General features: G+C 69.7%; 6 protein-coding genes across 6 annotated transcripts; 5 read left to right on the top strand and 1 right to left on the bottom strand.

Moving 5' to 3' along the window:
* Nucleotides 1-268: 268 nt before the first annotated feature.
* On the top strand, nucleotides 269-792 carry MICPUN_64526 (predicted protein; the record flags this gene model as incomplete). Its single annotated transcript, XM_002506533.1, has 2 exons — nucleotides 269-293; nucleotides 578-792. 2 exons carry the CDS (start codon nucleotides 269-271, stop codon nucleotides 790-792), a joined length of 240 nt encoding a protein of 79 aa, XP_002506579.1.
* A 963-nt stretch (nucleotides 793-1,755) lies between these two features.
* Nucleotides 1,756-2,049, top strand: MICPUN_73784 (predicted protein; the record flags this gene model as incomplete). The annotated part of the gene is made up of 1 exon (XM_002506532.1): nucleotides 1,756-2,049. A coding segment is annotated over one exon (294 nt), but the record flags the coding sequence as incomplete, so codon positions are not given.
* Nucleotides 2,050-2,704: 655 nt separating this feature from the next.
* On the top strand, nucleotides 2,705-3,742 carry MICPUN_109580 (predicted protein). Its single transcript, XM_002506531.1, has one exon. It carries the CDS (start codon nucleotides 2,716-2,718, stop codon nucleotides 3,619-3,621), a length of 906 nt encoding a protein of 301 aa, XP_002506577.1. The 5' UTR covers nucleotides 2,705-2,715; the 3' UTR covers nucleotides 3,622-3,742.
* Nucleotides 3,743-3,785: 43 nt separating this feature from the next.
* On the bottom strand, nucleotides 3,786-4,937 carry MICPUN_64524 (predicted protein; the record flags this gene model as incomplete). The annotated part of the gene is made up of 1 exon (XM_002506350.1): nucleotides 3,786-4,937. One exon carries the CDS (start codon nucleotides 4,935-4,937, stop codon nucleotides 3,786-3,788), a length of 1,152 nt encoding a protein of 383 aa, XP_002506396.1.
* A 438-nt stretch (nucleotides 4,938-5,375) lies between these two features.
* On the top strand, nucleotides 5,376-11,567 carry MICPUN_64523 (predicted protein; the record flags this gene model as incomplete). Its single annotated transcript, XM_002506530.1, has 1 exon — nucleotides 5,376-11,567. The coding sequence occupies one exon, from the start codon at nucleotides 5,376-5,378 to the stop codon at nucleotides 11,427-11,429; it is 6,054 nt and encodes a 2,017-aa protein (XP_002506576.1). The 3' UTR covers nucleotides 11,430-11,567.
* Nucleotides 11,568-11,738: 171 nt separating this feature from the next.
* Nucleotides 11,739-13,304, top strand: MICPUN_64522 (predicted protein; the record flags this gene model as incomplete). Its single annotated transcript, XM_002506529.1, has 2 exons — nucleotides 11,739-12,739; nucleotides 12,806-13,304. 2 exons carry the CDS (start codon nucleotides 11,739-11,741, stop codon nucleotides 13,302-13,304), a joined length of 1,500 nt encoding a protein of 499 aa, XP_002506575.1.
* Between the last annotated feature and the right edge of the window lie 159 nt (nucleotides 13,305-13,463).

The raw sequence follows: 13,463 nt of genomic DNA, 5'->3' as shown, positions 1-13,463 counted from the left end.
CGGTGACGCCGATTTTCGCGATTTTCCTTACGCCAATTAGCGCGAATTGCGCGTCAAAATCTGACTGCTCATCGTGGGGCGACGCCAGTCACATCGGGATGGGTGTTTCTGTGGCGTGAAACGGTTTTCAGCCCACTTGCGAGGGCAGCCGAGGAAACGCTAATAAACTCCTTTTTCGTGCTGGCCAGGGAATTCCTCACGCGAGCGCGCGGGACGGAAACCAGTCGAATACGCGCGATAGGGTGGTGGAACGCCCAGATCGCGTGATATGCCGCCCAAGAGAGCCGCTCGAGGTGGGTACAACGGACGTCCCAAACCCCGCGATGCCTCGCGCGTGACGACACCGCGCTCGCATTGCGCCCGCCCCACGCCTCGAGACGTCGGGAAATCCACAGCCTAGACGGTTACGGGGTGCACCGGCGTTTTTTTCCGCGAGTGGGCTTCCGCCCCCCAATTGGCCGCGACTTGGCGCGCCTCGTGCATGGCGCGCGACCTCTTCCGCGACCCCGTGCCGCGCGTACCGACCGTGTACACGAGTGAACTGACCCTCCAGCCCTTTTCCCGCGCGAAATCACAGGCGGCGCGTACGCCCACGGCGAGGAACCGGACGCGGGCGCGGCCGAGCCGACCTCGATCCCTATCCCGAAGCGCAGGCGCACGCAGGAGAAGTCGGCTCCGCGATCTTCGGCGCGCGCCGCGAACAAGGGCGAGCCGGGCGCCGACGAGGACGATGTCAACTCCTTATTCTGGCTCGTTGAGGTGCGCACAGACCACAGCGGTGACCGTGGATGAGCCACGCGCGTCGTCTCCGGCGCGTAGGGTCCACGGCCTCGACTCGACTTTCTTTTCACGGTTTACTTTTCTGGGTTTACGCCGCGTGCGTTCGTGGGGGGAGGGGTGATCCTGGCCCCCCCGGCGGAGTTGGCGCGGGGTTTGGGGTGATCGAACGCGCGGGATCGCTCCGTGGACGTCGCCTCGGCCGCGAATGCATCCGGTCCCACCCCGCGGGCGATCCCCCCGAGCGTCTCCGCGCCTCCCACGCCGCGCGCGCGCCCCGGACCGCGCGCTCCCCTTCGCATGTTTTTTTCCCAATTCTGGCCCTCGCGGAGGCGTGGTGCGGTGGCAGGGTCGAAACGAGGCAATTGGCGCGGGGGTTGGGCGCCGCGCGGGGCGCGCGGCGGTGTCCGTCGCGAAACCCCGCGCGCTCTCGATCGCGCGATCTGACCCCCGCACGAGGCGTCCGAGCCCTCGCCCCGCGCCGAACCCGCCCGCGTCACCCCGCGCGGCGCCCCAGATCCTCCCGTTCAACCCCTCCCGAGGCTCCCGCCGAGGAAAGCGGTGGGCCCGGGTGGCCACGTAACGCCTCTGGTTTTCCTCCGGACTGCCCGCCAGTGCGAAAACGCGAAACCGCCGCCGACCCCAACCCCCGATTGACCTCGAACCCACCGCCCACGCTCACGCTCACCCCGCATTCTCCGAACCACCCAGGCTGCCTCGAAAGAGGACCTCAAGGGCCTCGTCCCCGACGGCAAGGGGGGCAAGATGAAGGCCAAGGGCGCGGGCGCGAGGGGCGCGAAGCCTTCGCCGGCGTCGGTGAAGAAAGGAACCAAAAAGGAAGCCGCCGCCGCCGACAACTCGGAGGGCCCGCCCTCCAACAAATCCCCGAGCCCGTCGGCGTCCAAGGGTGCCGCGGGCAGCGGCGGTACGTCCACGCCGTCCAACCTGAACAAGGCGTACAAGGGCAGCACCCAGCAGTGGACGGTGCAGGAGGATAACCAGCTCAGGCGCCTGGTGGACGAACACGGCCACCGCAAGTGGTCGTTCATCGCCTCCAAGATGAGCGGGCGGCGGGGAAAACAGTGCCGCGATCGGTGGCTGAATCATCTCAAGCCCGACATCAGACGCGGAGAGTGGACGCAGGAGGAGGAGCGCATCCTCGTGGAGGGGCACAGGATGCTGGGCACGCGTTGGGCGGCGCTGGCTAAGCTCCTGCCGGGACGGCCGGAGAACGCCATCAAGAACCACTGGCACGCGACGCTGCGGTGCAAGTGGGCGCAGCGCGGGGGCAAGATCTCCGAGCTCCAGGCGTACCAGCACTCGCTGCAGCTGACGAACGGCGGCGGCGGGCCCGGCGTCACGGCTGCTGCGGCGGCTGCGGCGGCTGCGGCGGCGGCGCAGAGGTCCGGCGCGGCAGCCGCCGCCCTCGGATCCAACGGCGCCGCGGCGGTCGCCGCCGCCGCCGCCGCCGCCGCGTCCAAGGGGACCAAGCCCGGAGAGGTCCCGGTGACGGGCGCCTTCGACTTTGACGGCGCCGCGGCTGCCGCGGCGGTGGCCGCCGCCGCGGCGGCTGTCGTCACCGGCACGACGGGCGCGGCTACCGGCGGCACCAACTCGATCGCCAGGGCGCTCGACTCCATCGTCGCGTCCGCGTCCGCGGCGGGAAGTTTCGGCGGGTTGCACTCGCCATCGGGTTCCAACACCCCGCTCGCGGCCAACCTGGGGGTGATGGGCACCCTCGCGCAGCAGCTATCCGCGACTACCGGCGACGCGAAGAAGGGGGACGACGAGCACGCCTTGGCGTCGATGCTGGGCGGCTTATCGCAGGTGCTCGGCACCGCCGCGACCGAGGCGGAACAGGAGGCGATCCTGAGCATGGCCCGAAGCGGCATCGGGACGGGCGGGTCCCTCACCCCCGCGCAGGCTGCCGCCGCGGCGATGCAAGCCGCCGCGGTGAACACCATGCAGGCGCAGCAGCAGGCGCAGCAGCAGCAGGCGGCCAAGGCTGTCAAAGCAGCCGCCGCCGCCTCGGAGCGCGCGGTGACCGCGCGGTACGCGGCGAAGAGCGTCGCGCCGCGTGCCCCGCCCCCCGCGGAGAACGCCAGCGGCGACATCATCGAGGCCACCACCGAGCCGCTGGACCTGGCACGATACTTGGACGCGGTTCGGGGGGGATACGACGGCGAGGACTCGGGCCCGGAGCTCGCCACGCTGATCAGCACCGTCGACTCCAAGCACGGGGACAAGCAACCGCTCGGCGAATCCCTCGCGCAGCACGGCGCCCTCGTGGAGGGCGCCCTGCTGCGCATCTCCCAGGCTATCCGCAAGCGATGGAACTGTCGCAGGATGGCGCTCGTCCTCCGGCTGGGCGCCGCGTCGCTCGGCGACGTGTCACTCATCGTGGCGTGCTCGGCGAACAAGTGGCGCGACGCCGCAGGCGCCGCGGAGCACGCAGCGATCGAGATCAAGGACAAGCTCATCGCGTCCATCGCCCCGCAGTGCCTCAGCAAGCAGCCGATGGCGGCGGCGGCGCTCAAGGCTGTGGCGGCGGCGGCGGGTGTCGGCGGCGAGGCGGGGGAGGAAAAACCGCCCAAAAACGACGACGAAGCGGATGAAGGGGACGGCGTCGCGAGCGGAGGGGAGGACGCGAAAGAGGCGGACGACGAGGCGAACAACGACGAGGAAGGGGAGGGGAACGACGACGGAGCCGCGGCGGCGATGGATGCCCTCGCGGACCCGGGACGGACGTTCAAGGGGGGCGCACACCCGGCGTCGGTTGAGGTCAAGTCGGAGGACTCGGAGCCCAAGGGACTCGACACCCCGGACGAGCGCGCGCACGCGTGAGCACGACGAGGTCCCTCGCGTGGAGGCCTCGCTCGTTGGGAACGGTCGCCGTGCCGGTTCCCGAACCGCCGAACAAATTTTGCATGCTGACTTGTGTAACACGAGCTGACGACGTCTGACGACTGCGACGGGTCAAAATTACAACTCTCGCCGTAGCGGCGAGACTACGACTCCATGGGTGTCGCGTCCCCGCCCGCTTCCCCCTCGGCACCCGTTTCCGCGCCTCCGCCATTGTCTCCTCCATTGTCTCCTCCACCGCCGTCGTCTCCTCCTCCTCCTCCTCCTCCTTCTCCTCCTTCTCCTTCACCCGCGCCGCCGCCTTCGCCGCCAGCCGGCTGCCCCTTCTCCTTGCCCTTCCGAAGGCTCCGCGCGTACGTCGGCGCTATGCCCTCGATTCCCACGCGCCGCAGTAAGTCCTCCTGCACCGCTTCCACCCACACCTTCGGCCCCACGATCTGGAACATCGCCTCGTCCAGCTCGTGCACCGGGATGACGTCGTCGTCCGGGATGGCGGGGGGCGGGTCGGGGGAGTCGACGGGGAGGGCGAACGTCGGCGGGACGATGCCGGCGACGCCCCTCATCGTCAGGTTCCTGCTCTCGCGGACGCATATGTAGTACGTCTTGGTGAGCTCCACCCAGCAGCACAGCGCCTCGAACGGGTTTTCGTCCAGGATGCCCTTCGCGCACTTGGTCTGGATGCCCTGGAGCATGGCGATCTTCTTGGCGAGCTCGTTGGCGTCGAAGTTCTTGGCGTGATCGTCGAGCCACAGCTCGACGCCGATCGCCGCGTCGAACTGCGCCTTGACGACGTATTTGGGCGGTTCGTACGTGCGGCCCGTTCGCTCGAAGGCGTTCTTAGATTCGACCGTCTCGCGCTTGATGAGCTCGAGGTTCTGCCGGAGCTCGTTCTGCACATCCACCGGCGATCGTTGGCGCAGGGGCGGTGGGCGGGGCGGGCCCCCGCCCGGACCCGGCGCCTGCTGCTGCTGCTGCTGCTGCTGCTGCTGCTGCTGCTGCTGCTGCGGGACGGGCACGCCGGGTGGGGGCATCTGGATCGGGACGCCGGGCATCTGATGCATGGGGATCTGCGGCGCCGCGGACGCCACCGCGGCAGCCTGCGCGGCGTGCGCCGCGGCTGCGCGCTCCTGCGCGGCGATCTGCGCCTTGGTCAGCTTCTTGGGCTTGGGCTCGCCGCCCCGCCCGCGGCCGCGACCGCGCCCGCGCCCCTGCATCGCGGCCTGCATCGCGGCGGTCTGCTGCGCGGCGATCTGCGCGAGCGTGAGGTTCTCCCCCGGGGGGGCGCCGGAGTCCGCCATGTCGTCGCTCTCGCTCCTTCCTCTCTGCGTTAGGGATTCGCCGGGCAACAATCTACACAGCAAGAAGCGCTTGCTTGGGACTTGCAAATTTTCCATCGACGCGCGAAAGACCAGACGGTAGTTTCGTGGGCCTCCCTCGCATCTCACACGGACCAAAATTTCTCACTCGCGATTCGTCGATAGACCGCGAAAAGTGTTCCGATACCCTAACCACCAAAACGTGTCAACGTATGGGCAGCAGTCAGAGAGGCGACAAACGCCGGTTACAGTCGGGGCCGCGGACCCACTGCGACAGTTACCTTTTCGTCGCCCGCCCCGCGCGCCCGGCGGACACAAGCGCACGCGCCAGTAGGTCGCGTCGGTGCATCGATACCCGATCGAACTCGGGTCTTTGCGCGGGTGTGCGATCGTATCGGCGCTCGGTACCGGCCAAGGAGAATGGCGCGAGCTCAGAAGCGCGCGAATGCCGGCCGCGCATCCCGCGGCCTCATCGCGGCCGTTGCGATGTTTTCGGTGGCCGCGGCCTGCGCGGTGACGGGCGCGGAGGCGACCTTCCACGTCTCCTCCGAGCTCGGCGCCGATCTTCCCGCGAGCATTGGCACCCGCGCGGGCTCCACCGCGCGCGTGGCGACCACGGGCGCCCACGACGACGTCCCCGCGGTCCCCCACGGCGACGACTGCGCCATGATGAAACTGGTGGTGGATTTCGCGCAACACCGCGGACGTCAGGCGACGCACGCGCGCTTCGACGTTCGCGCCATCCACCACGACGCCGTCCCGGCGGGAGTGCAGGACCACCTCGGCACCCTCATCGGTTCCTCCTCCGCGGAGGGTCCCGTGACGATCGTCGAGCGCATGTGCCTTCCCCGCGATCAGGGCTACGTCCTCATCGCCTCTGGCAACGCCACGCGCGGCTCCTCCTTCGACCGCTTCAACGTCACCGTGATCAACGAGGAGTACCTCGACCTCGTCGCCTTCCGCGCGGGGTCCGACTGGACCCGCGGATCCTCCTTCCGCAGCGACAGGCTCGCCGCGTCCGGCGCGGGCGCCTCGAGCGCGCAGCTCGGCGGCTCCAACGACGATCCTCACGCCGAGGATTACGAGGTCGAGTTTTTCGAAGACGAGGGCGTCGGCGCTCCCCTCTTTGACTCCCCCGACGGCGGCAAGACCTACCGCCTCCACGGACGCGCGCGGTTCGACGTCTGGCCGGAAGCTCCCATCGACGGAAACGGCGTGTGGACCGAGTGCGGCGTCCTCGCGGCGGTGTCCGTCGGCGCCACCTCCTACGGCAACGGCGCCGCGCCTCGCGATATGTCCTGGGCTCTCTGGGACAAAGCCGACGTGGATGCCGCCACGGGTACCCCGGCGGGGGACCCGCTCGTCGCCGCCGGCGGCGACTCCTTCACCTGGGGCTCCACGATGACCGCGGTGGCGTGCCTGCGACCGGGTACGTACGAATTCATCGCCGAGGACGGCGGAGACTTGAACCGCGGTTGGGGCTTCGGCACGACGGTGGAGGTGACCGAGATTGTCCTCGACAAGAACACGCGCGCCATGCGCCAACGGAAGATCGCCGACGTCGACGGCCCGAGCTGGTTCACCGGCGGCAGGCGCAAGTCCCTCACGTTCCACGTCGACGAGGCGGACGCGGTCGTTGAAGCCGCCGCCAGGGCGCTCCAACCCAAAACCGCCCCGCCGACCCCGGAACCAACTCCGGAGTCGGAGATTGTCGAGATCGAGACGCACGATACCGTCCTCCAGGACGACGGGACCGGACGCGACGAGGAGGAATCCTTCGTCGTGGAGCCCACCGTCATCGACGCCATGGACGAGACCCGCAGCGCGGGCGCGCGACTCGCTCAACCCCAGGCGGGTGGGTCCTCCGAGCCCGCGCCCGTCACTGACTGGAGCAAGTACTCCAGCGAGAGCGGGCACAAGGGCATCACCGGCGGCATGGCGTGGGCCTCCCTCGGCAGGCCGTCCAACGGCGCGGTGAGTGGTGACGCCAAGAACACCCGACGCACGCTCCTGGCCGCCGAGTTGGACGGTGGGAAGGCGTCCAAACAATCCGCCCCGGGCACCTTCCGGACCGCCGCCGCGGCGACGATGGCGCTCGCTGCGGCCGCCGCGGGAGCCGCGCACCTCGCGCACGCCGCGAAGCGCCAGCGCGAGCTCCGCTTCGGCGCCGCCGCCGTCACCGCCGCGGTCGTCGACCCCGAGAAGCAGGCGCTCCTCCCCCAGCGCCTCAAGCTCTCCGCGCGTACGCGCGATCAGCGCACCTCCCCGGCGACGGCGCCGCTTCTGGCGGTGGCGGCGATGGCCGGCTTGGTCGCGTTCGCCGGCCCTTTCGCCGCCTCGTCCACCGCCCCCTCCCTCGGCGACGCCTTCTCCGAGGCGGCCGGCATCCTCGCCGCGCGCGAGGCTGCCGCGCGCCTCGGCGAACCCGGCGAGCCCCTCTGCGGCGCCGGCATCGACCGATGCCGGCTGCTCGCGCCGACGGATTGCCGCGGCAGGGTATTCGCGTACCACCCCGGCGTCCTCGCGCACATCCAGGGCGGCGCGCAGACCGCGGACGTGCTCTCCCCGATGGGCGCCGTCCTCGCGGACGGCTCGGGGAACGGCCAGGGCCTCAGCCTCGTGGACCAAAACGCGCGAGCGTGCGAGCGTCGCGTCGACATCTCGCGCGATCGCCCCGACGCCCGCGGCTCCACGTGCGTCCGCGCGGTGGGTCGCTTCGAGAGTTCCGTGTCACTCGAGGGTTGCGTCAAGTCCTGCCGCGAGACCCCGGGGTGCGAGTGGTACCACGCGTACCGCCTCGCGAGCTCGCCGGAGGATGGCCAATTCGACGAATGCCGACTGTGCGCCGGCGGCGGCGAGGGCGTCTGGGCCGGTCCCAAGGATGGCGCCGACGTCGTCTCCGTCTCCGGACCCGCCTGGTGCCTCACCCCGCACAACCTCACCTCCCACGCCACCGGCGCGAAGCGATCCGTCCAGCAGTGCCGGGCCGCGTGCGACGCCACGAAGGGTTGCGACGCGTTTAACTTTGGCGACGAGAGGGGCGACTGCACGCTGCTTCGCGTCGGGAACGGCGCCAAGCGGGGACCGGTGTGGAGGGGCAGCGGCTTCTCCCCGCTCGGGGTGACCGGCTACGCCACGTACTACGCGGTGTCACACGCCGAGGTGGACGCCGCGCGAGGTGGCGCGGGGTCCGCGACGCTGGGCGCGGTCGATCCCGAGGATTGGACCGCGCCCGCGCCCGCGGAATCTCGCAGGCTGGCGGCTCACGCCGCCGACTCTCGCTGCGTCGCGTCAGGCGGACAGGAACGCGTCAAGCCCTACGAGAACCTCGCCAAGGGCAAGCCCACGACCCCGCTCGCGGCGGCCGCCGTCGTCGACGGCGTCGTCGTCGGCGGCGACGAAGAGGGCGCGGACCTCTCCGGCGCCTGCCCCGCGGTGGTCAAGGGCCTCGGCGCCGCCGGCAAGGCGGACGAGTCTGTGGAGATTGACCTCCAGGGATCCTTCACCCTCGGCGCGCTCTCCGTGTTCGCCGCGCCCGGCGACGCCGCCGCCCTCGCGGGCGTCGACCGCTCCGCGCTCCTCGGCTCGGCGAAGGTTCCCGCCTCGGCGCTCGTCACCGCCGTCAACGCCGACGACGGAGTCGAGCGAACGTGCGGCGAAATTGTCCCGGGTGCCGGGGAGAAGACGGAGCACACGAACGGCGCCGTCGAGCTCTTCAACGTCCGCGGCTGCGCCGGATTCGTCGCGACGCACGTTCGCGTCGAGTCCGCGCGCGCGGGGGCGGTGACGCACCTCTGCGAGGTGCTGGCGCACGCCGCGCACCAACCGGCGATGACCAAGTTCCCGGCGCTCCCGAAGTGGCTCGAGCTCCGCGAGGAGACCCGAGCCGCGATGGAGGAAGCCGCCGCCGAGTTTGTGCAGGGCCGCGCCGACGCCGACGACGCGCTCATCGTCAACCGCGACGGCGACGTCGACGGGAAGAACGACGCGCAAACGCACGAGCCCTTCATCACCGGGGAGGACGCCAAGGCTAAGATTGAATCCCTCGAGCGCGACGGCGACGACGACGACTGGCGCGTTCGCGCTCACGCCTCATCCGCCGCCGCGCACATCCCCGACCACGACGAGCACGAGGCGCGTGCACAGGAGGAGGCGGACGCGCTCAAGCTCACCGAGGAGGCTATCGAACGCGAGGAGAAGGAGCGCCTTCACTCGTACGAGCGTGACGTCGACGCCGATCGACACTCGTCGGATTCCATTCGCGAAAAACGGTTCGAAAAACGGTTCGAGCGCCCCACCAACAGCGCGTACCGAGCCGACGACATCGACGCCGTCCCCGACGACGCCATGGACCTCATCTCCCAACACTTCGCCGTCCCAAAGACGGTCGAGTCTTCGTACGACGTCGACGAGGCGGCGGCGCGCAGGGAGAGGCGCGCGATGGCGCCCGGCCCGGCGCCGTCGCACGTGCCCTTCTCCGACGTGGCCGTCCCCGACGAGGACAGGGCGGGGCACCACGAGCCCGGATCCCACGCCCGGGTCCCACACAAGGGAGGAGCCCAGGGACCCACCGCGTCCGCGCAGGGACCCGCGCCGTCGCCCGCGAGCGCGGCGCACCATCACTGGCCGCCCGTCCCCACCGGCACGTTCTACCACACGCCGACGATCGTCGAGCCCGAGGCTGACGTCGAGCACGTTCCCGAGGCTGACGTCGAGCACGTTCCCGAGGCTGATGTTGTCGAGCACAAATCCACCCAGGTCGTGAGCCCCGAGGTGACCGAAGACTCGTGCGAGCGCGTCTGCGAGGGCCACGGGTTTAACAAGGAGCAGTGCGACGCGATTCCGGGTTGCGAATTCGGCGAGGATGCCAACTGCTGGTCCGCCGTGGGTCCCAACCCTTGCCCGTCGCAGGCGGAGTGGGAGCTGTACGTCTCCAAGCACCCCAAGTCCGTCCCCAAGGATGACTTCATCGAGGTTGTCACCTCGCTGGACAACTGCGAGAAGGTGTGCGGCGGGCACGGATTCGACCGCGCGCAGTGCCTCGCCATCCCCGGATGCACCTTCGCGACAGAGGGTGCGTACTGCTACTCCGCGGTTGGCCCCAACCCGTGCCCTTCTCTCCTCGAGTGGAACTTCTGGCACAAGCACGCCAACGACCACGTCTTCCACGACGATCACGGTCACGGGGAGTACAAGGAGGAGTACAACCAGCAGTTCATCGCGGCGCACCCGGAGTACGCCGACCACGCCGCGCACGACGAGCACACCGATTTCCACCCCTACGAGATCATCGACCAGATGGTGCACGCGCATCCCAAGGAGGAGAACATGGCAATTGAACCCAACCCCGAGCTGCACGAGGATGCCGACGGCGAGGTTCACATGTACCACGTGGATGAATCCCTCGACGAACACTACGTCGACGACCTCGAGCACGCGAACGAGCGCGAGCACGACGAGCCCTACAGACCGGATCCGATTCACACCCACGCCGAGGTGCTCGAGAACGAGGACAACCACGTGGTGCACGAGGAGGTGATGCACAAGCCGATCGAGACGGAGGCGACGGCCACGATGAAGGCGGAGGTGACCACCGCGGCCATCCCGGAACACAAGTCCGCGGAGGAGGAGGAGGCTGAGATTCTTCACGAGCACGAGCACGAGGATCACGAGCACGAGGAGGGGCATCACATCGGTCCGGTTGAGATCACCGAGACGCACCAGCACGGCGACAACTCGACTTTCGAGACTTCCGTCGTGACGGAACCCGTCGTCGACTCCGAGGTGCCCCTGCCCAACCCCACAACCGAGCACGACCCGGTCCCGGACATCGTCGAGGTGCACGGCTCCGGCAACGCCACGAACGCGCCCGTCGCCGTTCCCGACGACGAGGCTGCGCCCTTCCCGGAGCTGCACGATGATCCGGCGTATAACCCCCGGCCGGCGCCGGCGTTTCCCCCCGGGCAGAGCGCCACGCTTCACGATTTGCAATTCGTCACCTGCCCGGGTCAGGCGCAGTGCGACAAGCCGCCGTGCGTCCCGTACGTCCACGACCTCCTCGAGGCGCACCTCGTGGAGGGCGCCACCTCGTGCTGCCAGGCGAGCGACGAGTGGGAGTACGGTAACCCCCGACGCTTTCCGCACGTGTGCGGCCAGTGCTCGAGGAACGAGCACGAAAACTACTTGACGTACGCGGAGGCTGCGGCGTTCTGCGCGTCCAAGGGGGGCGGGCTGTGCCGCAACAACCAGGTGACGGTGGCGGGGCGCGCGGACCACTGCGCGCTCGACCCCGACAGCGTGGTGTGGACAGATAAGCTCTGCGACCGCGGCAAGGGCCGCCAGGCGGTGAAGCTCAACGGGGATTACTCGCACTGCGTCAGCGATTTAGCGGAGAAGCTGCCGGTGGTGTGCTGCGCGAACACGTGCGAGGGGTTCACGCCCAAGCGCATGTGCCCGCACGTCGCGGCTCGATGAGAGGAGGACGATTAACTTATGAAGACGACGATGATTATGAGGAGGACAGATACGCGAGGGGTCCGCCAGCGCGGCGACTCCCCGACTCGACTTATTAGCATGAATAAATCCTTGCAATCCAACTTGCCTTGTTCACACAAACAACCCGCCTGCTAGTCGAGCGAGCGAGGCGGCGCTTCCGCTACCGCGTGCCGGGGTCGATCGCCGCCGTTGACTGCCCGACGACGTCATTCCCTCGTCACCCGCGCGCGCGTCGAAACCGCGCGCGCCGTCGCCCCGAGGCTGCCGAGGACCGTCGCGCGCACAACCATGGCGCGGCGTCTCCTCGTCGTCGCCCTCGCCGCCCTCCTCCTCGCGGTCGCGTCGCGCGCGCGCGCGCACGTCGTCGTCGTCGACGACGACGACGAGGGCGGCTTGGGATACATCGTCACGCTCGACGACGACGACGCCGACGCGGAGGACCTGTGCGCGGCGCTGGAGGCGCAGTCGGACCCGCCCGGCTCCGAGCCCGACCTCTTCCCGGGCGCGCTCCTGCGTCGGGCGCGGCAGGTGGCGTGCGCGCGCCAGGTCCGGGGCATCTGCCGACGCGTGTTCCGCCGCGGGGCGCTCGGCATCCGCGGCATGGTCGTCGACGCGATCTCCCGCGCCCGGATCGCGGCGCTGGCGCGATGCCTGCCGCGCGCGGTGCTCGAGCCCGACCAACCCGTCCGCGCGCAGAGCCCCTTCGACCCGACCGGCGCGGTCCCTGTGTGGAACCTCGACCGCCTGGACCAACCCTTCCTGCCCCTCGACGGCGTCGCGCGCCTGGCTTCACCGGCCAACGGCGGCGGCGCGGGGGTGCACGCGTACGTCATCGACAGCGGCGTCCGCGCCTCCCACCGCGAGTTCGCCTCCCCGACCGGCGGGTCACGCGTCGACCGAGGCGTCGACCTCGTCGCTCTACACTCGGCAGGCGGCGGCACAAGAAATTCCCCATTTAACGGTGGATACAACGGTGGATACGGCTCGACAGCTCAAGGTCTAAACTCGGAAGACCTCGCCGCGCGCGACTGCGACGGCCACGGCACGCACATCGCCGGGACCCTCGCCGGTAACACCGTCGGCGTCGCCCCGAGCGTCCGGATCCACCCCGCGCGGGTCCTCGACTGCCGAGGAGACGGCCGCGCCTCCGACGTCGTCGCCGCGCTCGACTGGTGCGCGGGACACGTGCTGTACAACCGCGCGGTCAAGTCACCGTCGGGGGACGTCAACGACGCAGCCGCGCACCCGGCGGTCGCCACACTCGCGTTGGGGCTGATGGCGGGCGCCAGGTGAGTTGTTTATTCTCACAGGTGTTTTTCTCACACTGTTTATTCTCACGCTGTTTATTCTCACAGGTCGCTCGCCATGGAGCGCGCGGTGGTCCAGTTCACGAGGCGCACGGGCGCGCTCGTCGTCGTCGCCGCGGGGAACTTTCGGGACGCCGACGCGTGCGACGTCTCGCCGGCGAGGGTTAACGCCGCGCTGACGATGGGCGCGAGCGACGCCGCCGACCGGGCGTACGTCCACGGCGCGACGGGCGCCTGCGTCGACGCGTGGGCGCCGGGCGTGGACGTTCTCAGCGCGTGTGGGGGCGTTCGTCGGTGCGACTCCCCCGGGGACGACGCGTACGCGGCGCAGTCGGGGACGTCGATGGCGGTGGGCCACGGCGCGGGGGCGGCGGCGCTTTTGCTCGGGGAGCACCCGGGGGCGGACGCGGTGACGGTCAAGGCGGCGCTCGTGGAGGGCGCGACGGGCGGGACGGTGTGGGGTTGGACGCTGCCGGGAACGACGACGGCGACGATTCGCGTGCCGGCGGGTGGGTGGGGGCGACTATCACCTTCGCCTTCCGAGTAGTCGGACGCTCCGAAAGTGACAGTCGGTGGGCGTGAGCGAGCGGACTTCGAAAGGGTGCGCCACGACGCGCGCGTCGCTCTCGTTCGTGCCCCACTATGATACTTCGTCGAGTAGTTTGGTACGACGATGACGTCGCTCGATGATAGTCTACGATCGGAT

This window comes from Micromonas commoda, chromosome 15, assembly GCF_000090985.2.
Source record: "Micromonas commoda chromosome 15, complete sequence".
Taxonomy (NCBI): Eukaryota; Viridiplantae; Chlorophyta; class Mamiellophyceae; order Mamiellales; family Mamiellaceae; genus Micromonas; species Micromonas commoda.
Note: the sequence above shows the minus strand (reverse complement) of the source record. Positions and strands in the feature narration are given on the sequence as shown.

Bases quoted from the DNA above. Each gene is read 5' to 3' on its own strand.
- MICPUN_109580 (XM_002506531.1), top strand. From the start codon at position 2,716: ATGCAAGCCGCCGCGGTGAACACCATGCAGGCGCAGCAGCAGGCGCAG.